This window comes from Hakea prostrata, chromosome 11 (assembly GCF_041222555.1).
Source record: "Hakea prostrata isolate BN-2017 chromosome 11, UWA_Hpros_2, whole genome shotgun sequence".
Classification (NCBI taxonomy): domain Eukaryota; kingdom Viridiplantae; phylum Streptophyta; class Magnoliopsida; order Proteales; family Proteaceae; genus Hakea; species Hakea prostrata.
Genome location: NC_142610.1, coordinates 21,926,119 through 21,950,298, shown reverse-complemented (window position 1 = coordinate 21,950,298; position 24,180 = coordinate 21,926,119). Strand labels below are relative to the sequence as shown.

Below are 24,180 nucleotides of genomic sequence, written 5' to 3'. Positions count from 1 at the left end.
TGCGAAATTATTTTTGATGATTATTCATGTAATTAGAATGCATTGAGTAACTTCACCCAAAAAAAGAAAAGAGAATGTTGGGTGGATCATGAGGCTCAAATGTTTCATTGCATAAATAGGATCTGATATTTCATTTCACATTATATAACCATGACATTTTATTGAAAAATATTTTAGAATCTCAACTCAATTTTATGATTTGTGCTGTTAGGGTAACAAGAAAAAATTATGATCAATGACAAACCTAAGATAGTGGAGGAAACCAGTACCTTCATTGTACTAGGATTATTTAAAGAGACATTAATCTCTCAATGAAATAAGACAAATGGTGAACCTATAAAATCAAAATAAGTTATTATAAGAGATGAGAGAATGCATAATGAAGCATCCATGATAGAATCAACTGGTACAGCAATAGTTAGAATGTTTTGTGGTTGAAGAGTTACCTTTCATATGTTGCTTAAAGTGGTGATTATAATACTAATGATTATAGAGTCATTGCCAATTGGTTACCCATCATGAGAAATGGAGTTTCAGAGGTCAAATTGGATTGATTTAATCAATTAATCATTTGTTCTATAATGGGAAGAAGAGCTTCCAGAATTGAAAATGCTAATTATATATTGTATGCTTAAATCAATTATTAAAAATGTTTAAAGTCTCATTTATAAACTATAGCACAAAAAATGATCAGGTTGAGAAAATTTTATTTTAAATTACAAAGTGAAGTTGGTGTTCGTGCTTTTTAAAGAAGAACAAAGCAGAGTTTTATTGCGAGAGAAAGGAAAGAATAGAGGAGTCTACATCGCCTTCTTGCCTTCTTGGGATGAGAATGTGCTTGGATTGGCGATGAGAATGTGCTCCCTTAACTAACATTTTTCAAACACACAATAGTAGTGGGGTCTACCAGTAAATAGTTTAAAAAAAAAAAAAAAGTGAAATTTTAGTGGGGTTTACCCTAGGTCCCACCTCAATTGTATAGTTCAAAAACATTAGGAGAACACTAATGTTCACTTTTCTCCCACTTTTCTAATTTGAACTATGAAAATAGAATTAGGTTAGGTTTAGGGTATAAAAATAAATTTACATTATAATATATATATATTTTTTAATTTTTAGGTATGAGTATAATTTTCCCCCTCTACCCTTTATAGCCAAAGTCCCAAGGCACGATACCAACTTTTATGGGCCTATTTGTAATTTTTGTATTTTTAGATGGGGTTATGAGTTTCATGCAAAGTCGAGGGTCCATGTAAAAAAATTCTTCAAAATAGGGGCATTTTGATCATATTAAGGCCTATTTGGTTACTTGAGTCTGGAGATTTCAAAAATTTAGAGATTTCAAATTTATAAATTTCAAATTTATGGAGTCATGGTTCATAAAATTAACTGTTTGGTTAGCGTGAATCTTTGGATTGAAATCTAAATTCCTCATAAAAAAACATTTATAGAGTCATGTTCAAATATTTAATGCTTTTATAATAGAGTTGAAGTCTCTGGATTTCACCTCATACCTATAAATCTACAGAGTCTTGAATGATTTATTAATTGCATAACATATGAAATGTCAATGCATGGAATAATAATGCGTTGTGGGTTACACTCCAACAGATTTCTAAAGAGCATGAGTCTTGAATGATTTATTAATTGCATAACATATGAGCTTGACATGTATTTTTTTCCATTATAAAATCAGAAGACAAGTTTCATTGATGAGTATCGTTTTTTCATTCTTAAATCTCAATCCAAATGTGTGATTTACACTTCAGGAACAAAAATAAGATATTGAAGGAAACCAATTATGGACATAATATGTTGTGGTATGTTTTTTTGGACAAAGGCGAGGATATTATAAAACAACATTAAGCTAATACAAAGCTAATAACGGAAGAACCGTCTATATATCCACCATTTCTTCACAAACCATTATGTGAAGTTTGTCAGGCAAACTATTCGTATCCTATCGAATCTCCACCAGAACCGAAATCAAATTTGTCAAATAATCAGCACACCGATTGGTCTCACAAACCCGATGAACCACTCGAAGAAGAGTCAATGCATCTCTCAACCTCCAAATATCCTCCACAATTCCCATAATATACCAAGGAAGGCCAGTCTCTCCATTCACAACTTGAACGGCATTGAGAGAATCACATCTAAGTCAAAACTTAAAAGTTGAACCTTATGTCACAAAATTCAAAAGTTGAAATTCTTACCAAAAAAATAATGATCATGAAGCATTATCATATTTAATTATTATAAACAAGTTTATGATTTTCATCTCGAAAAGGACTATGTTTTAACTCTCAAGACAAATGGAGGTGAAAAGATTTTTTTTTTGGGCACTAACATCCATTTGTTTGAATTTTTCATGCCAACAAGTACACTCACACATGCAAATCAACATCATATTGATCTTCAAGATCTATTTATAATTATTACACTTTTGTAGGTGTCACAAGTGTAATGACAAAATTAGGGTGAATGTAAAAACCCTTTTAACAATTTATAGCTATTTTATATAAAACTCTTTTGAATTCCAAACATTAACAGGAATATTTCCTTAATGGTTTTTAATAGGGTGGACTTATTTATAATTATTTCTCTTTTTAAGGGGCATCACGAGTTTCATGGCAAAGCCGAAGGTGTGTGTAAAAAATAATATAAAAGAAAAAAAATAGTGATTTTAGTATTTTTGGTCAACTTTAGTGATCTTAGTCAAAGTAAAAAAAACAACTTACATAGATCTCTATGTTTGAAATCAATTATATTTATTATCCTTGAAAAAAAAATCAATTACAAATGCCTTCATATGGTTAAAAATTAAAAGTTATAAATTGACAGCTCTGCAAAAGTAGTAAAGAAAAATTTATAATTTTTTTCTTCCGGAGTAGTACATATAATTGATTGCAAACACATGGGTCTATATGTAATTTGCCCAAATAAAATTAATTGGGAACAGAACATATATGGAGGAAATGTTCATGATTTTCAGCAACTAGGATTGCCCAAGTCATTTTTTTTTTATGAAGGATCCCATTGTCCAAGGTTTAAAGTATCTTATTATGATATGCATATTGGACACAACCGATACGTTATATATTAGTATTTCTCTAGTGAATTACACTAAAATACATTGACCAATACAATACAATACAATACTTGATATGAAAAAATATGTCTCTTAAAACATCTCACAGATAGGTATTCAATGCCAATACTTCAAACCTTACTATTATTAAAACTGCGTTTGAATTGGATTTGATGTTTTGATCAGTTCAATACACAACAGAGGATTTTTTTTCCTCAAACAATATGGTTTCACTAGATTTGTGATTAGATTTTGTTATCCATCTTTGTAAAGAACTCCTCTCCTCTCACACGTCGAACTTCCCAGGAGTTTGGAAATGTGACAACTTTTACTCTAGTCGTTGACTACAGGTGCAACCGTTGCACTGAAGCAAAAGCGCTTTTGAAGACACTCATAGATGTTAGAATTGGATTGGCTTAATTGTTCAATTAAGTGAATGTGAAAACCAACCGATCATTTATCGCATATTGCTTGCTCAAATCAATCTATTAGTTCTTTCTTTCTTTGTATCTTATGTCTAGAATCAATGAATTAAAAATGTTTAGCCAACAAAGAGCTGTTCTAGTGGTGAAACCAACACCTCTTAATGAAGAGGTTGTGTGTTCGACTATTGCTAAGATATATTAATCTCCACATCGCCAATATTAATAGAAAACAAAAATGAAGCCCCTTTGTGCCAAAAAAAAAAAAGAAAAGGGGTTTAAAAGTCCATTTCTAAAACTATAGCCCAAAGATTTAACAAAAGTATTTAAAATTGTGAAATCAAAATTATTTACCTAAATTGACGGAAATCATTTAATAAATGATGTTGATCTTATAGTCCAAAAACGTTTTTAAAAAACACATTATACAAATTTCTCATTCCTACCAAAAAATTTTCTCATTTCTTTTCTCATTTAGGGATTTAAAAGCACTAATCAGTTGACAAACATGACCAAATGAGTTTTAATGTTATCGCTACGAGTATTAAAAGCATAGGGGGCAATAGTAATTATCCCTTTAATAAATGATGTTGATCTTATGGTCCAAAAACGTTTTTACAAAACATATTATAAAAATTTCACATTCCTACTAATTTTTTCCCCTTTCTTTTCTCATTTAGGGATTTAAAAGCACTAACCAGTTGACAAACATGACCAAATGAGTTTTGATGTTATCGCTAGGGGTATTAAAAGCATAGTGGTGACAACTTTCTATGTGGAGGCCGTAAGTTCAAAGAGGTCATGGTTTAAAGTAAAACACATGATAAGAATAATCTATGATCTAGTGCTAGATCTATAAAAATATTAACTGATACTGGACGTAAGAATGGACACTAGCTACCTAGTTGTGGCTCTTTATACAAGTTGAATTGAAAATTTCTATTCATCAGGATAAAATGTTGTGATCTCTTTATATTTTTTTATAATGCATTAAGAGGGAGACCCACAGGAAATTCATTAGAGATCTCAATTTTAATTTAAAAAAAAAAAATTAAAACTCAAAGGTGGATTGCCTCTTAATTTGTGGCTTCTAACGTTAAAACCTGGCTTCCAACGTTAAAACCAGACCACTTGTGAACCCAACGTTAAAATTGAATTGTTTCATTCCATGAGAAGGTCATGGATTTAGTGATATGCAAGTGCTCTAGAGATAAACTGAGTTGTGGAACAGCAATTGACATTTCCTATTTTTAGAATGCGAAAATTCGCTTGAGGGTTTTCCTTTTTTTAAAATAATGATAAAGAATTACGATAAAATTATGTATAATAAATAAAACAGTGGAGGAAACCAATTCGATTGAAGGAACAAAAAATTTTGGTCCATAAAACTTTCATTTAAAGGTGATGCTCAGCTTTTTGAGGATTGCTTCACAAGTGGTTTAGTTTTAGCGTTGGAAGTTGGATTTTAATGTGAAACACATCGACTAAATTACTTTAGATTTGTTTTCCAAATCGTCCTTTAGAAATATTGGCTTTAAGTAGGCAGTCCCATCACTCTTGATTACAAAACTAACCAATGTTTCTGTAGTAGTTATGCTCATATATTGGGTGAGGTGAAAAATGGGTGAAGTGTGTGCTTGAAATTCAAGTGGAGGCATTTTACTTTACACAATGTTAATCTTTTTTTCATTTGGACATTATAAAAAATGAGAACAAATTTACCTGGTTATGACAACTCAAATAAATTTTTTTTTTGCTTCTTTATAACTAATTGTATGAAATGTTTGGTGTGCTGCATGAATATGTACGTGGCATACTAAGTTATTGTTTTATGGGTAATGCTTGTTGTGCTACAGTTAACCATACGTCACCAAAGTTTGTAATACTTCACATGAACATGGCTCTTCATTTGTATGAGGACATCATGAGGATGACAGAGAATCTGAGTGAGAAGTATATAATTGGTTATGGTGCATCAAGCACTGTATACAAATGTGTGCTGAGGAACTGTAAGCCAATGGCTATCAAGGAACTATATTCTCACTACCCGCAGGGCCTTCAGGAATTCGAGACTGAGCTTGCGATTGTTGGAAATATCAAGCATCGGAATCTGGTCAGCCTATTGGGTTTTTGTTTGTCACCAAGTGGGAACCTTCTTTTATGTGACTACATGGATAATGGAAGCCTCTGGGACCTCCTACATGGTAATCCAAGTCTTATTTGAGGACAGGCGTGGATGTTTGTTTGTGATTTTGCAGGAAACAACTCTCATCCTACTGATTAGTTCCTTGCAATATTTTTTTATCCTCAATGTATGCTTATAAAACAAGATTAGAAGTGGGTCGACTCCATGGTCATGAAGCCACCTCCGAAGGTTAAGTCAATAATAGATCACCACATAGTTCTAGTTAGTTGCAGAGCTTATTGAATAATGATAATGGAGGAAACGATTTAGATACCTCAACTCTGTGTAATGTTTTAGTTTATATAGGATTCACCTCTTACTCTCGGTCATTGGATTTGTTCATGATCCTTCTTGGTAGGCGTCCAATCGTAGGATTTCCCCCCCCCCCTTTCTTTTGAGTCGGTTGTAGTTACCATATATGACACGATCGTGTATCCCGAATATATTAGGAGCACGTCTCTTTCTATAACCGAGTTCCTTCATACTTACACTACTTATTGGTTCAATTCAGAACCAGTCCCAACCAAGATTCTTGACCCAATTTGCTATTATTTTGTCCTTATCAGATATATAAAGCCAGTGTTTCATAAATCTCAGTTCCCCTACTTCTTAGCTCTCTATTACTGAGCAAGTTCAATTCTCTCCTTTGTTAGACAGTACCATTGCATAATGCTTAATACTTTGATAGAAGTTTATATTAAAAATATTCAAAACTAACGCTAGCATGGTATACTGAGTCTGAGCAAACTGATGTGGTTTTGATCTTGGTTAATAAATTATACTCGTTGCACATTGTTTGAGGACATTGGTACCATTTGCACCTAGGGTAACAAAATTAAGTTACTTTAATTTTGGGTGAACAAAAGAATGGACACTAGCTACCTAGTTGTGGCTCTTTATACAAGTTGAATTGAAAATTTCTATTCATCAGGATAAAATGTTGTGATCTCTTTATATTTTTTTATAATGCATTAAGAGGGAGACCCACAGGAAATTCATTAGAGATCTCAATTTTAATTTAAAAAAAAAAAAAAAAACTCCAGAGGTGGATTGCCTCTTAATTTGTGGCTTCCAACGTTAAAACCTGGCTTCCAACATTAAAACCAGACCACTTGTGAACCCAACGTTAAAATTGAATTGTTTCATTCCATGAGAAGGTCATGGACTTAGTGATATGCAAGTGCTCTAGAGATAAACTGAGTTGTGGAATAACAATTGACATTTCCTATTTTTAGAATGCGATAATTCGTTAGAGGGTTTTCCTTTCGTTAAAATAACGATAAAGAATTACGATAAAATTATGTATAATAAAATAAAACAGTGGAGGAAACCAATTCGATTGAAGGAACAAAAAATTTTGGTCCATAAAACTTTCATTTAAAGGTGATGCTCAGCTTTTTGAGGATTGCTTCACAAGTGGTTTAGTTTTAGCGTTTGAAGTGGGTTTTAATGTGAAACACATCGACTAAATTACTTTAGATTTGTTTCCCAAATCGTCCTTTGGAAATATTGGTTTTAAGTAGGCAGTCCCATCACTCTTGGTTATAAAACTAACCAATGTTTCTGTAGTAGTTATGTTCATATATTGGTTGAGGTGAAAAAGGGGTGAAGTGTGTGTTTGAAATTCAAGTGGAGCAGAACTTGTTTCAGTTTTACTCAATTTGTTGTATGTGAAAATGGAAAAAATATGTATGACTCTTGGAGACACTTTGAGCATGTAGCAAAACTATTTACTTTTTGTTAAAATAAAAAAAAAAACACTATTTACTTAAAAAAAAAATCTAAGAATCCTGTGGTGGAGGAGAGGTTGCTGGCACTAGAGAAGACATCTTCGAATAAAACTCTATATTTTCAGAAGTGAATTTGGTGGAAACTCCAATTATTTCGAAATATTTTGATGCACAAAAGCCATCCTATTCCTCTAGGTCCCCGAGGAAAACAATTTAAAGATGAATCAGAATCGGATGAGTCAAATTTTAAAAATTTAAATAATATGAAAAGTGCAGAAGTTTGTCAATCGTTCACTGCAGAAACTCTGATTCGCTTATCAGCTAATCTAAGAGAGGAGGTAATTTCGTTGTTATGGACTCTAATAATTCACAGGAAGAGATGGATGATGATATGGATTCTAAAGTTTTAAATTTCTAAAATGAAGAATTTTTTTAAAATGATAGTGGTAGATATGTTACCAAAAGAGAGGGCCACAAAAAACTTTTTTTTTATGTGGAGAACTTGGAGTATACCATGCTTTCAATTGAGGGACCCACATGGAGGATCCTCTACACGTGGAAGGTGAGTTGGCCATTGAAAAAGTATCTCATGATTTAGGGAGTGATCCAATGGTTTGGTTGGATGTTAAAACAATGTCTAGACATTCTGGTATGAATGATGAGATTATCCAGTGGGGAAAAAACAATGCAATTTGATTGGAGAAGGAAAAAGAAATAGCATCACTCAATGTTAACAGATCTAGATGAAGAAAGTGAGATCTCAAAAAGTAGGCAAGGAAGATATTGCTTTTGAAGCATTGGCAAAAATTGATTGAGTCTTGGTAGAGAGAGAAAAGAGTAGAATGAACAATCAAACTTAGATTACTAGCTTTTTTGATAGAGAAGGGGCTTTTCCTATCTTAAAAATTTTTAAGTTGCTATTCAAGGGTATAAGGCAGAAGGCACAGATGAATTTTTTTTTTTTTTTTAATTTAATAATATGATCTTTAAGAAAAAAATAATAATTTAATAATAAAAATAAAATAAATACAAAGAAGAGTTTTTTTACATGAGTCCCTCCATTACAATTGAAAACTCAGCTCACCCCACCCCAAAATTTAAACTATAAAATGATCGTGCAATATGTTTTTTAATTTGAGGGAAATTTCGGTCATATAATTTGGAGTAATATGGTGACATAAAAAATATTGTTTAGGATTTTAAAAATGAATATTAAAAATATTATTTATGATTTTATGTGAATTTATTAAGTGTGGGTGAAAAGGTAAAATTATATTCACAATTAAAAGAAAACAGACGGTGTGAAGTGTGGAGGGGGCTTTATAAGATTTTAATTTTGGAGAGGTGTCAATTGAAATAGAAAGATTCATATAAAAACTTTTTAGGATTTAAAAAAAATAATTATTCAAATGAAGGTAAAATTGTCAAATAAAATTAAACCTAGTGAAAATCTAACAATGTCAAATGTGGAGGGGAGTTTTGTAAGATTTCAACTTTGAGAGAGGGGTGCACTAAGTTTTCAATAGAAACAGAGGGAGCTCATATAAAAAATTCAAAAAATAAACCACCTTTGAAATCAAATCCGGGTCATTTCTTTGTAGTTTGATTTGAATTCAATTATAAATATCGAGTTTTGATCCCAGAATTCTATTCCATTTCATTTGGACGTCCTTGCCAATGAAATAACCTCATTAATTTCTCAGTAGATTAATGCTAACTCTTCATGCTCAATCCTTTCTCTCTCCATCATATCTTACTAATGAATTATTTTACATGTCAATTCATAGAATAACAATGTATTGTGTTGCAACTCAACAGAATGCAAGGGGCATGAGTCTTGAACGATTCATTAATTGCATAACATATGATCTCAGATTTTCTTTTCACTCTATAAAACCCGAAGATAAATTTCATTGATGTTTATCTTCTTTTCATTCTTAAATCTGAAAGCAGATTTCTGTCTGCATTTTAAAACAAGAAGGAAGAATCATGGTAAATGACAAGAATATATAAGACATTGGGGGAAGCCAATGATGAACCTAATATACCCATGGAAAAACTTTTCGGCGAAATATCGCCGAAACATGGCGGTATTTCGCCATTTCGATGATTAATGAACCAAAAATCCTCTCGAAAAACTATACTGTTTAATGTCGCCAGAATATCGGCGAAAATCGCCTGACTATCGATGAAAATCGGAGAATCTGGGATATGCCGGTGAAAAATCTCCACCGAACCCTGTATTTCGAACCTTAAAATTTCTTCACAAAAAATACAAGGATGGGATTACATAGATGAACGATGGGATTGCAGAGATGAACAAAGGAGAAGGAAACCTTCACTGCAACCACTATCTGCTACCATCTGCAACAGACGGTTTGCCATCAATTATTGTGAAGTTTGTGACAAAATCCCTACAGAGATGAGGAAACAAGAGAGAGGAATAAAGGAGGAGATTTGCAGAAAATTATGAAAAAGAACGGAACTCGCGAGACGCAAGTCACAGAATAGAAGTTCGTTCTCGCCGGTTGCCTCTATGCTTTTAGCTTTTGTTGGACGCTGGTGAAGATTGATGACTTAAAGAAAATCTCACCGGCTCAGTGTAGTTCTCTAGAAAAGTTTCAACATTAAATGCATGTTAGCATGTGGAACCAATTCTAGGAAGTGGGGTTTTTTAATTCTTAATGAGATCGCGTGAATGAATAGGACTGTGACTTTTTTATTGGTCAAATCATAGCCTTAGGTTCATGAATGTAGTACGACTCTGACGTCTGAAGCTTAATCTATCCATCGAAATGTCGAGATTTTCGGCGAATTATCGGCGATTTGGCGAAACAGGAAACTTAACCGATAATTCACACCTTGAATTTTTACCTTCAAGATTTCATTAAAATTGTTCTTAAGATATATGATCCAATAGTGGGCCACAATCACTTATAGAGTGTTAGTCAACAATAGAATTGGTTCACAAGAAAATCAAATATTACTCTATTACATTAAGATAGCACAATAAACCCATCATTGGCAGCATTGAAAATTTATTCTCAGTGTAGCGCCTTAAAACACCAATTGTTGAGTATAAAAGTCATGGAATTACTGAAAAATCTGGATTTTCATGAAAATAGAGAAAATCAACAGTTCTCATGGATTGTTTCAGAATTGAAATGAATCTTATATGTTTGAAACTTTAAATGATTACTGAAACTTAGTTTTAGGGCTACGCCGTTACAGTGATTTTAATTACTAGCACATTATTAATTTTCTTTTAATTTGTGATAAAAATTGAATCACTATCATTCAAAAAGCTTTGGGTAATATTTTCACCACCACGAATGGAATTAGAAAGATAAAAAACCATTTTTATAACAATATTTAATTGTTTGAATTTTTCATACCCGAATTATAATGACAACTTGGATTCAAGATTATTTTGACCATTTTTGAGTTTTGAATAATTATCAAGAGTGATGAAAAGTGGTGAACCTTCAAATTAAAAAAAAAGGTGGTGAAAACGTCTAGAATTTCTGAAATTTTTGAAAACGAAAGCAATCTCAGTTCTGAGCAATACATAAACGTCTAGAATTTCTGAAATTTCGTCAATTATATAATATTATAATAGATTATTGGAGAGTGTCTTTCGAATTCAATTGTATGTTTTTCATACATTAAATTGATATAGCCTTAGCACCTTTTTGTTGTCTAATCACTTAGGCAGAGCCACAGTTTTGAGGTGTATTGCAAAAATTGTTTCTTGAGTGTGATTTACATCTGGTTCATTTTTCAAGTCCAGAAAAACAAACCGGTTTATCAAACACAATTTAATTGTTTCTTTGTATTCCAAAGCACATGAAAACAGAAAATATGTTCCCTGATGAGAGAATTATCAAACGCACCGTAAATAAATACTTTAGGGTTTTTTTTTAAGTGGAAATATTTTGGATATCCGACTTTGGTTTTTGAATGTGCTTTTCATTCTGATTTTACTTATGCTGATTGCTGATTGGTTTGATTAATGGCTTCATATCTCTCTCTGTCTAAATGGTAATTAATATACTGACTGATTTTCTGGTCTTCAAAAGCCGTTTGTTTGTGCTACATTTTATTTATTGAGTTTTTCTTACAATCTACTTTTTGATAAGTGTGAATAAAATTCACTTATATTTTGGAGAACATTTTTTTCTTGTGAAATGATTAGTGAGATGGTTGGTAGCAATTTTGGACAACCAAACTCTAATTATTTAATTTTTTACAGTTTCGCAAGTGCATTGATGGCAGTTATGGAAGAAGCTATTAAAAGTTTTTCACGATGATGTTCACGATAAATAAATACAACATGTATTTCCATGAAATGCCATAAACATTGATCCTTCCTTAGCCTAGGTGGGGTTCATCCAAGGCTCCTAAGGCTAGCTTACATGCATCTTGACTATTTTTCAAGGAGTAGCTGTTATATATAATTTAAATATAAAGCAAGGCTTTACCCATAGCTCTCAAAGATTCGAACTCTTAAATTCCGTATGTGAAGGCATTGGTCTTTTATTAATTGAGCAATCCCTCGAAATGCTCTTAAAACCAATAGAAGTTGAGGATCATGAGGTTTGAATGCCTCATTCAATCAAAATAGAATGTCAAGTCATGCATAATATGTGGTTTGGTCACTTGTCATCTATAATTTCATTAACAATTCATTGGAGAGTGTTCCATCAATCCAAATGTATGTTACTAGAATGATCAAAAAACAATTATGACAATAAAACTTAGGGAACAATGAGATATTGGAGAACATCAATCATGAAAAACATCGATGCTGTAAGTCTATAAATGTTACTTACCATGCATTTTGAAAAGAGAAATATCTTTGTATTAAAGCATATTTCCTGAATCAGAATGACTATAAATAATTTTATGTAAATAAATGAACAAGCTATTTTGCTTCATTAAGACTCTTTTTTTTTTTTTTTGTAAAGATAATTCATTCAAGCAGCAAAGCCAAGGAGGGGAGACAAAGATCCACCAACCAAGGAGTGGAAGATGGCAAACAATGGTGCAAGCAACCAACTGGGCCTTCCTAGCTAGGTGATCCGCCACAACATTGATCTGCCTAAGGATATGTGCAACAATGAATGATTCAAATTGGGCCATTATGTTTATAATATTTGCAATAATGGATGCTACATTCAGAGGGGAAAAGGAGGGAGTACGCAACTAACTGGGCTTTCCTAGCTAGGAGATCCACCACAACATTAATCAGCATAGAGATATGTGCAACAATGCACAACTCAAATTGGGCCATTATGCTTATAATATTTACAATAATAGGTGCTACATTTAGAGGAGAAAATGAGAGGGTACTAGTTACAAACTTTAAAAGATCATGACAGTCGCTTTCCACCATTAGTTTATCGACACACTCCGCGATCGCATAAAGCAGCCCACTTCGCATTGCTAGAGCCTCACCCATCAACGATGAAGAGAAAATTGCGGACTTGAAACAGCATTTACTACTTGATTTTGGGCTCATTTAATTATGAAACCCAGGCCCATTTTGTGGTTCTTTGGATTAAATGAAGTATCTAAGTTTAGTTTAAACAAACAATTTTGAGGTGGGCTCCACTTTGCTCTTGGGCTTCCCTTTGGGCTACTTTGCTGGGCTTTTTATTTTCTTTTCTTTTTCCTGAAATCTCAAAGAGCTTTTCATGTGCTTTCCAAACTTGTGATGTTACAAGCTCCGGAGATAAATCACTTTTGTTGAAGATTATATTTTATATTGTATTATCAAAATTCAGGGTTTTTCAAAATTTGATATTTTATAATAAACTTAGATAATTTTTTTTTCAATATTTTTTCTATTTATAATTGATACAAAACGTGAAGTAATATAATATATTTTTTACTTCACTCTAGATTGATATTCCAACAACTCTCTCACCCTTCGTTAACTCTTTCCAGTCCATGGTTTTTTACATGCTACTCTAGTCCAATGGACGGTCGGGCAAACCCTTGCTTAGCCATCTTTTGGCTACACAAAAATAGGCTTTCAGCAAACTCAACTAATTTGGTCTGTCATAATCCATGTTTGGCTCCAACTAGGAAATTTACATTGCTAATTCACAATTACATAAGTGTAGGACCTATACTATCTTGTTTGACTCGAATAGAAACTTTACAGTATGGGTCCCACACTCATGTGAATGTGAAATAATAGATGAAGCGCAGACATGATCTCCACTAGTACTATTCTCTCTCTATTTTTATCATTTGTGCAATAAGAAACTATAGGGTGTTCAAGCTTCTCATTTCACTATTTTGATATGGAAAAGCTTTAAGCTTCAACAAATAGCTGCTGGAGTCACCAACACATGTGGTTTGTTCTTGTTTTTGCACTATTTGCTAATTCAGACATAAATGCTTATGGGGGATATTTGACAAATCATGAACATGAATTTTTTTTCTTCTCCTAATAGAAAAAAAAGGAGATGCAGTATTGATGCCCTTGAGCTCCTTGTTATGTTGACAGGGCCAGTGCTTACGCTGATAATTCATATATAGGACTAATACTTGCATAGTAAATTTGTTGCAAGAGAAATTACAAGATGCAAGGGATAGCATTGAAATTGAAGCAAAAACTATTCTTTATAGGTTGGAATTAGCTCGTAGACAAACTATTCATTTCTAGAGCAAAGGAGATGCTGATGCTATCATTTTAACTGGTGAAGAAAGGTCATCACAATCCTCTAACAAAAGGCTAGAAGAAATTCTTACAAAAATCACTCATCTTCTTTTTGAATTTAATCGGGCTCAAATATTTAATGATCGAGGAACAACTATTCAAGTGGCTTATCAAATTGCTATAATGCTAAGGAGCATTTTGGGTTGTTTAGAATTGATTTTTTTTTGTAGTGAACCACTTGAATGGTTCACATCTCGGTGTCTATGGCCCTGTTCTGTCGGAATTTCATGATAGTCATTTGAAGACAGTAGTTGTTTAATGCACAAGTTACACTATAATTATTGTTGGAGAGTTTTGGGGTCACACTAAAGAACAAATATGCTCGGAAATGATTACTCTTTCAATGTAGTTTTTCTGATCTTATCTCGGATGGTTTCTCTAAATCATGTATTATTTGCTTAATCATCAACATTTTTTTCTCTTTTCCTAAAACCAAAATCAAACCATAAAGTAATCTATGAAATAAAATCCCAACAGATTGTTTTGAACCCGAAATTTAGTTTGATTCCATTGTACACCTGAAAGCGTCCTTAAATAACTTTACGCGATTATTCATGGAATGAAGATACAAAATTATTTTAGATGATTATTCATGTAATTAGAATGCATTGAGTAACTTCACCCAAAAAAAGAAAAGAGAATGTTGGGTGGATCATGAGGCTCGAATGTTTCATTACATAAACAGGGTCTGATATTTCATTTCACATTATATAACCATGACAATTCATTGAAAAGTATTTTAGAATCTCAACTCAATTGTATGATTTGTGTTGTTAGGGTAACAAGAAAAAATTATGATCAATGACAAACCTAAGATAGTGGAGGAAACCAATACCTTCATTGTACTAGAATTACTTAAAGAGGCATTTAAGCTCTCAATGAAAGAAGATAAATGGTAAACATACAACATCAAAAGAAGTTATTATAAGAGATATGAGAGAATGCATAATGAAGCATCAGGATATAATCAACTAGTACAGCAACAGTTAGAATGTTTTGTGGTGTTATATTTTTAATCAATGGATCGTTTCTTCTATGATGTGAATAAGAGTTTCCAGCATTGGAAATGCTAATTAAATATTGTATGCATAAATTAATTATTAAAAATGTTTAAAATCCCGTTTATAAACTTTAGTACAAAAAATGAGCAGGTTGAGAAAAATTTATTTTAACTACAAAGTGAAGTTGATGTTCATGCTTTCTAAAGAAGATCAAAACAGAGTTTTTTTTTTTTTAGGCCAAATTTAACTTCTGTTTTTTACATTTTTTTTATGAGGTTCATTCGGGCCAGCTTGCGCGCACCACGATTACATCCTCAAATTAATGCCGCCGAATAGGTGCGAATAGTTTATAAACGGGATTTTAAACATTTTATAGAAAGCATGAACATCCTCAAATTAAAATCGCTAGTAGAAATACTTAAGTGGCGCTTTAAGTGGGAAAAATTATTAGTGATCTAATTTCAATAAAATGAAAAATTACTTGTAACTACTATTAGTGGGTAAAAATATCATTTAAATTTCAAAATTTGAATTGAATAACAGAATCAAGGTAAGTGGGTAACGAGTATTTTCTACTTTATTGAAATTAGGTTATTAGTAATTTTTCTCACATAAGCGGAGAAATTAGAGTTTCACCCCATTTAGGTACACCATCAGTAAAAAATTACTAATATTTTCTCATTTGAGATTTAAAAGTATTAATCGGTTGACAAACGTGGCAGAATGAATTGGTTTGGAGAAAAATTTAGAGTGAATGTTGAAAGTCCTGAAGGGGTGAATGCTGTTAGTCAATGGTTCCATCTGAAGCAAAGTATAGGATGAATTTGATCATTGTGGACTCTAAACCGATTTACACCTAAACCATTATGACTACCAAAAATCTTTGAATTGACTTCTTAAATCTAGAAATCTAGTCTCCCAAAAAATATTCAAATATATAAAGTATGTGTTTTATAAATTTTCAACATTCTTTGGACATCTACAGACATATTTTGATGTACGACCCCCAATGATTTAATTTCGGAGATTTGTGATGATAGCTGAGGGTTTGAGTTTTCGTAATATGACACAATTTGATTTAATGAATCGACCGTTTACTAGAGTAAAATTTAGTTGCATGACTCTTGTGCCTCTGGATACAAGGGAAAATGATTGCCTTACTTCCTTAAGAGAAGTGCAAAGCCCATTAAGAAGTGGAAATCTTGTTCTCCAATCATGCTGGCATGCATGTTTCCATTGATTATTAAGGTGTAAATTAAGGACATGTTTGATAATCGACCAGAAAACAGTTTCAAGTGTTATTGCTTCGAAAAATAGAAAAATCATTCAAAAGCCATTTAATAAAACTGTTTTGTTTTGGATGATTTTTGTAACATAAATAAAAATTCATGAAATTTTTACTTTGAGAAACACTTTCGATGTCTGATTCTCGAAACAAAAATTGGGTGCAGGTTGGAATAAAGTGAAATAGTTTTAGATGAGATATTTATGGAATTTGACACACTAAATATAACTATGACAAATTTAATAAAATTTATTACAATTTTCAATTTTTTTAAAGAAAATAGATTTTATCATAGGTTTACGAGTATTGTTTTTACTTTCAGAAGCAAGTAAGTTTTATCCAATACCTAAATAATAACTGCTACTTTGAAAAATACTCAAAACTGTTTTTAGTATTTATTAAAGAAAAAACATTTAATGAATTATTGAATTAATCTTAACATTTTGTTACAAACAAATTATCAGGGAAGTAGACTATTAATGTTCTTTTTTTATCACGAAAACATTACATGGTTGTGTATAGCCTATAAAGCAAAATAAAAAAGAAAAAGAAAATATGTGTTGTGGGTTACACTTCAACAAAATTCTTAGGGGCATAAGTCTTGAATGATTTATTAATTGCATAACATATGAAATGTCAAATGCATGGAATAATAATGCTACACTCCAACAGATTTCTAAGGGGCATGAGTCTTGAATGATTTATTAATTGCATAACATATGAGCTTGACATATATTTTTTTTCCACTATAAAATCAGAAGACAAGTTTCATTGATGAGTATTGTTTTTTCATTCTTAAATCTCAATCCAAATGTCTTATGTACATTTAAGGAACAAAAATAAGATATTGGAAGAAACCAATTATGGACATAATATATTGTGGAATGTTGTTATTCTATTAATCAAAAGTTGTACCTTCTACAACAAAATTCAAAAGCTGAAACTCTTACCAAAAAAATAATTATCATGAAGCATTATCATATTTACTTATTTTAAACAAGTTTATGATTTTCTCTCGAAAAGGGCAATGTTTTTAACTCTCAACACAAATGGAGGTGAAAAGAATTTCTTTTTTGGCACTAATATCCATTTGTTTGAATTTTTCATGTCAACAAGTACACTCACACATGCAAATTAACATCTTCTAGATCTATTAGACTTTTGGAGGTGTCACAAATGTAATGACAAAATTAGGGTGAATATAAAAGCCCTTTTAACAAGTTATAGCTATTTTATATAAATTTCTTTTGAATTCCAAACATTAACTGAAATATTTCTTAATGGTGTTTAATAGGGTGGACTTATTTATAATTGTTTCTCTTTTAGGGGACATCACGAGTTTCATGGAGTGTATGTAAAAAATTATATAATATAAAAAAAAATACCCTACTGATTTTAGTATTTTTGGATAAACTTTAGTGATCTTAGTCAAAGTAAAAAGACCAACTTACATATAGTCCCTATGTTTACAATCAATTATATTTATTATCCTTGGAAAAAAAGTCAATTAAAGATGCCCTCTTGTAGTTAAGAATTGAAAGTTATGAATGGACAGCAAAAAACAATAAGGGGGAATTTGTAATCGTTTTTTCTTCAGTAATTGATTGCAAAAACATGGAGTCTATATGTAATTTGCCCAAATAAAAATAATTGGGAACAAAACTTATAATGGGAAATGTCGATGATTTTCAGCAACAAGGATTGCACAAGACATTTTTTTTCATATTGGACACAACCGATACGTTACATATGGATGTTTCTCTATTAAATTACACTAAGATACATTGACCAATACAATACAATATTTGATTTAAAAAAACACATATTTTGAAACATCTTACAAATACATATTCAATGCTGGTACTTCAAACCGGTTAATCTATTTAAAACATTTAAAAGTCCATTTCTAAAACTGTAGCACAAAGATTTAAAAACAAAATTTGATAACAAAATTATTTAAAATTGTGAAATGAAAATTATTTACATAAATTGACCGAAATCATTTAATAAATGATGTTGATCTCATAGTCCAAAAACATTTTTAAAAAACACATTATAAAATTTTCTCATTCCTGCCAATTTTTTTTCCCTTTTCTCATTAGGGATTTGAAAGCATTAACCGGTTGACAAACATGACCAAATGAGTTTTAATGTTATCGCTAGGAGTATTAAAAGCATAGTGGTGACTATTTTCTATGTGGAGGCCGTAAGTTTAAGAAAGTCATGGTTTCATGTAAAACACATGATAAGGATGATCTATGATCTACTGCTAGATCAATAAAAATATTAATTGATATTCGAGATAGAAGGGAAAATATTAACAATTAATTAGAATCAATTACTTCACAAGGTTTTGAAGTGAATGCTGTTAGTCCATCGTTCCATCTAAAGTAATATACAGGATGATTTTGATCCTTTAATTTCGATCGTTATTCAATTTAGACTTAAACTATTATGACTACAAAAATTATCTACGAATCGACTTCTCAAATCTAGAAATATAATTTTAGAATGAAAAAAAATTCAAGACTTCTAGAAAAAAAATTTTAAAATATTAATGTCCAAAGAAATTTTAATCCTCAATGCGTGCCTACAAAACAAGATTAGAAGTGGACCGACTCCACGGTCGGGAAACCACCTCCGAAAGTTAAATCAATAATGGATCACCGTAGAACTCTGACTAGTTGTAGAGCTTAATTGAATAACGGCAATGGAAGGAAACGATTCAAATACCCGAACTCTGTGTAATGCTTTAGTTTATATAGGATTCACTTCTTACTCTCAGTTGTTGGATTCGCTCATAATCTTTCTTGGTAGCTGTCCGATTGTAGGACGTTTACCCCTTCTTTCTGATTCAGTTGTAGTTACCATATATGGTACGATCGTGTATCCTGAATTTATTGGAAGTACATCTCTATTCATAACTAGGTTTCTTCATACTTACGCTACGTATTGGTTCAACCCTTGAACCAGTCCATACTAGGATTCTTGACCCGATCGTGGTTGAACCCGATTTACTATTATTTTGTCCTTGTTAGATATATAAAGTGAGTGTTTCATAAATCCCGGTATCCTCTATTTCTTAGCTCTCTATTACTGAGCAAGTTCAATTCTCTACTTTATTGAAGTTGATTGTAAAAATATTCACAACTAACGCTAGCATAGTATATAGTATACTGATGATGTGAACGACATCGGTACCATTCGCACCTAGGGTAACAAAATGAAGTTACTTTAATTTTGGGTGAACAACAGAATGGACACTAGCTACCTAGTTGGCTAGTTGTGGCCTTTAATACATGTTGAATTGAAATTCCCTGTACATGAGGAAAAAGTGTTGTGCTTTCTTTATACTTTTTTATCATGCATTAAGAGGGAGATCCACAGGGAATTCACTAGAGATCTCACTTTTAATTTTATTTTAAAAAAAAAATTAAAACTCATAGGTGGATTGCCTCCTAATTTGTGGTAGAAAAGTATGTCAAAAGTACAAATAGCTATGGATAGAGAATCCAGACTCCCTTGTGCTTAAGGTACAAAGGATCCGAAATGTCTTACTACTATAAATGAAGGTGGAAATCAAAATGACTACCTTCTTCCATTAAGAGGTGGAATCTTGTTTTTTTGTAATATTTCCATGCATGCAATTAACTGTTGGGGTGCAAACTAACATTTTGTTGTAGAGGAAATATCAGTGAAGTAAGCTATTTAAGTTTTTTATTTTATTTTTGTGTCACAAAAACATTACATGGGTGAGTGCCATGTAGGCACTGTTCCAAGCAGCCAACGGTCAGATTTTAACTTTGGTACTTAGATTAAATCTTCATTGTCCATTATGAGTATGTGCATTAAACACCAACTTAAGTAAAAATAAACCGTTTTTATTTCAAACGAACCGAACCATCTGAGAGGTTCAACTAGAACCAAACCAAGCGAATCTCCACTGTTCAAGTTCTCATCTTCGTTGTATAACATATTGCTCAGATTGGTGGTAGCTTGACGCTGAAGACGTGAGCAGATTGAAAAAATCTGCTTTGGAGAATAAGGGGGAAAATGGAAAATCAATCCACAAACAATAAAATAAATTTAATTTCCTACATTGGGCTTCTGGTTAATTTGCTTTTCCTCGATGGAATTCACCTTCTCAAGCTTCAAACTTACTTGGAATCTTGCAATAAAGGTATCGGCAACACTTTTGGTTTTAATTTTATCACAATTTGCAGAGCAGAAGTGAGGTTTCCATAGCTTCTTCGGAACCCTAAAATTTCATTTCCTGTCTTTTAGCATGAATAATCTGTTTTGCAGTCTCGTGCTCTGTTTTTTAATTGCCTTTTCATCAGTTGCTCTGAATTTCATGAACAAGTTAAGAATTTGACTGGTCGTGATCAGTGGTGTACTGCGTGGTCTTATTTTTTAGTTTCGATCAGGATTTGATAGGGAATTAAATTGAAGAAAGAAAAAAAAAAGAAGAAAAGGAAAAACAGCAGTGTTGAATCTCAGACGCTTGGCTAAATGATTGAATCGAGCAAAATGTAGAAATATAGTTCATCTGGTGGCGGAGAAGGAAGAACAGAAGAATCATGTCTGGATTTGATTTCAGTATTTATGGTGAATTTCAGAGTATACAATGGATTCAGCACCGGTCAGAGCAAAAGAGAGGACGAAGTGATAAGAAGAGAAGAAACGGTGATAAGGATATAACCATCTCACTAGCTTTTCTGTATCAACACAGGAAGAAGAAGAAGAAGAATTACAGCGAAGATGAGAATGGAGGACAATCTCCATTAATTCGGTTGATTTGGTTCAAGTCGAACCTTTGATGGTTCGCCTCGTTTGAAACATTTCACTTAAATTGATGTTTAATGCACATGCTTATAATAAACAATGGAGATTTAATTTTAGTACTAAAGTTCAAATCCAACCGTTGACTGATTGGAGCAGTGTCATGTAGGCCGATTCACATTCTCTATAATTCCTTTCCCTACAATTCCTTGCAATTTCATCATAGGATTGTGCCATGTGGCATTTAAGTAATCCAAATGTTACCCAACAAACTAGAGTTTAAATAAAATTCAAATTTATGGGTGGGATTAAATAAAATTCAAATTTAGTTTAAATTGGATAACCATTAGATTACTTAAATGCCACATGGCACAATCCTATGATGAAATTACATGAAATGGTAAGGAAAAGAATTACAGAGGATGTGAGTCTTAAGTAGGCACTGCTTCGAAGCAAAATAGTCCATCATCTGAATGACGTGTTGGAAAATGTGTTTGGTTGTTCCAACAAGAATGGAATTAGAAAGATAAAAAAAATCATTTTTTATATCAATATTCATTTGTTTGAATTTGTTCATACGCGGAATTCTAATGACAATTTGGATTGAAGATTATTGCGACCACTTTTTAATTTGGAATGGTTATCAAGAATGATGAAAAAGTGGTGAACCTCCCCAAAAGAAAATAGTGAAAACGTCTAGAATCATCTTAAAAAAAAGTCTTAGCCAAACATTTGAAAGAAATTCATATTTTCTCGTGAAATTATCCTTTTGTCCTCAGAAAAATTTATTTTCAGTTTCTTTTCGTTCATAATCAAACTTTTAGGACAAAAGTGAAATAAAATTAGTATAATTATCTAAATAATTATAATAAAATTCACCTCGACCTTCTTTTCCGATGGATGCCTCTAGATATGTTTTGCGTAGATTATTGTACTACATCCACATTTAACATTAATGATAGGCATGCATTTTAAAATATTATCCTTCCATAAAAATCATATTATTATTTTTATATAATTTTTTATTGTAAATATTATACTTCTTTAGCCACGACCGACACCTCGATAAAAGTTCACCTCTAAATATAATATCAGAGTTCAAAATTTCTCGAGTCAGGGCAAAACTACGTCTTATATTTAAATTATATATAATGACTACCACCTAAGGATATGCAGCAATCAACCTGCGCAAAAATTGACTTAAACCTAGCAACAGTTGCTAGAACCACGGTTGCTATTTAGTCCATAAATAATTAATGTATCCAGAATGAAGTAAAGTAACTGCTGGTTTACATTGTTATGCAAATAGAAACAAAAATATTTGTACTGTTTGATATTATCTGAAAGAATTTATGTAAAAACTACAAAAAAGCAAAAGAATAATAGTAGTAATAAACAACAAGAGTTTAGTATTCTTCTACTCAGATTTCTATGGAAAAATGAAAAGAGGATACAAAGAAATATTCTCTTCTAAAGTATCTGTCTACATTGATGAAAAAGAAGAAAAATTCTTTTTTAACAACCCTAAAAAATGAAAAGAAACAAGTAAAGCCATTACAAGAAAATTTATCTTCTTACGGCTTCATATATGATGATACTCAAAGATGTTGGTGATAGTTACACTTTCTAAAAATTTTATGAGTAGATGACGCTACAGGTTCTAGTTACTAAACGTTCAAGCAATCAAACTATTCGTTCTCTGTGGGTGAACTGGAGGTCTGCTGGTGCCCATGAAACTATTGTTCTTTCTCACATTAGCTGCATAACAGGAAGCCCTTGAAGGTTTCTTTGAGATTGTCTTTGAGCTGGTTTTGGGAGACCAAGATTTCTGACATTCTGATAAACCTCCATAGCTCTTGCAGGTCTTGAGCTTCTTGTTGTATGGGTTTTCTGGCTTGGCAAGGTCTTCTAAGCTCTTCACATTTGATAAAGATGTAAATGACTGAGACTTCCCTTGGTAATACTTTGATAACCCTCTCCTGCAAAACCCATCAATTGGATTATCAGAACCAACGTAAACATCTCGAGATCAGGACAGAAACTCTTGTTAATGAAGAAAGGGAGAGGGAGAGGGAGAGGTTCTTACTTGAAAGGGAGTTCTTGCATGAGAGAAGACATCTCAAACAAAGGGCTATTACTGGAGAGTGGATCTGGTGAAAAAGCAGAAGCTGAAGAGGACTCCATGGTTGTTGCATCATCTGTGAAATCAGAACTTGGTGATGAGATAAAGTCTCTTGAAGTATCTGAAGATGAAGAAGAAGCTGATCCAAGATCATCATCATCATCACCACCTTCATGACCTTCAAACATGATCTCATGCTTCTTTTGTTGGTTGCAGCAAGAAGAATCCATCCTGAATCTGATAAACCCAACCCCCCAAATGGTGTTTCTTAAGATCTGAAGATAAGAAGAATTCAATTTGTAGTTGAAGAAGGTCTTCTTTTATCTGTATCTCATGCTGCCATGTGGGAAGACTTGAAACAGTCCCTTACGATGTACAAAGATAGAAAATCTTGATGGGAGACCTAATAGATTATCCAAAAAGTGCTAATGAAGATAAATTTGGTTTTATTTTTCTTAAATTCTTGATTCGGAATTATCCACTTTTCCACACCTTGTCTTGTCCCCCACTCATTTTACCATGAAAAGAAGCAAAATGAAGAGGATAAGGTCTACTAGTACCTTCAATTCATCCATATCCACACCGACCATAAGACAACCCCCACCTTTTCATCATTTTTTATTATTTTCTCCTTTTTCTTTTCTTGTTCATTCCAATTTGTTCTTGCAACAAAGTTAATATAAGGTCAGAAAGGTCTCTAATTTCCACCAAAGATAGTAAAGCAAGAATTCTTCACCACCATGCAAATCCTAATATTAGGATAAATGGGTAATTATTTAATTTAATAAATAGTCACTAATAATAAACTTAGGAAAAGAATTGACATCGAGAT

At 32.2% G+C, this 24,180-nt stretch overlaps 2 protein-coding genes across 2 annotated transcripts; one reads left to right on the top strand and one right to left on the bottom strand.

Moving 5' to 3' along the window:
• The first annotated feature begins 5,410 nt into the window (after positions 1-5,410).
• Positions 5,411-5,797, top strand: LOC149000879 (LRR receptor-like serine/threonine-protein kinase ER2). The gene is made up of 2 exons (XM_089139228.1): positions 5,411-5,717; positions 5,772-5,797. Exons 1-2 carry the CDS (start codon positions 5,411-5,413, stop codon positions 5,795-5,797), a joined length of 333 nt encoding a protein of 110 aa, XP_088995354.1.
• A 17,087-nt stretch (positions 5,798-22,884) lies between these two features.
• LOC149000878 (uncharacterized) lies at positions 22,885-23,774 on the bottom strand. The gene is made up of 2 exons (XM_089140636.1): positions 23,313-23,774; positions 22,885-23,205 (listed from the first exon to the last, which is right to left on the bottom strand). Exons 1-2 carry the CDS (start codon positions 23,576-23,578, stop codon positions 22,902-22,904), a joined length of 570 nt encoding a protein of 189 aa, XP_088996762.1. The 5' UTR covers positions 23,579-23,774; the 3' UTR covers positions 22,885-22,901.
• Positions 23,775-24,180: the final 406 nt, after the last annotated feature.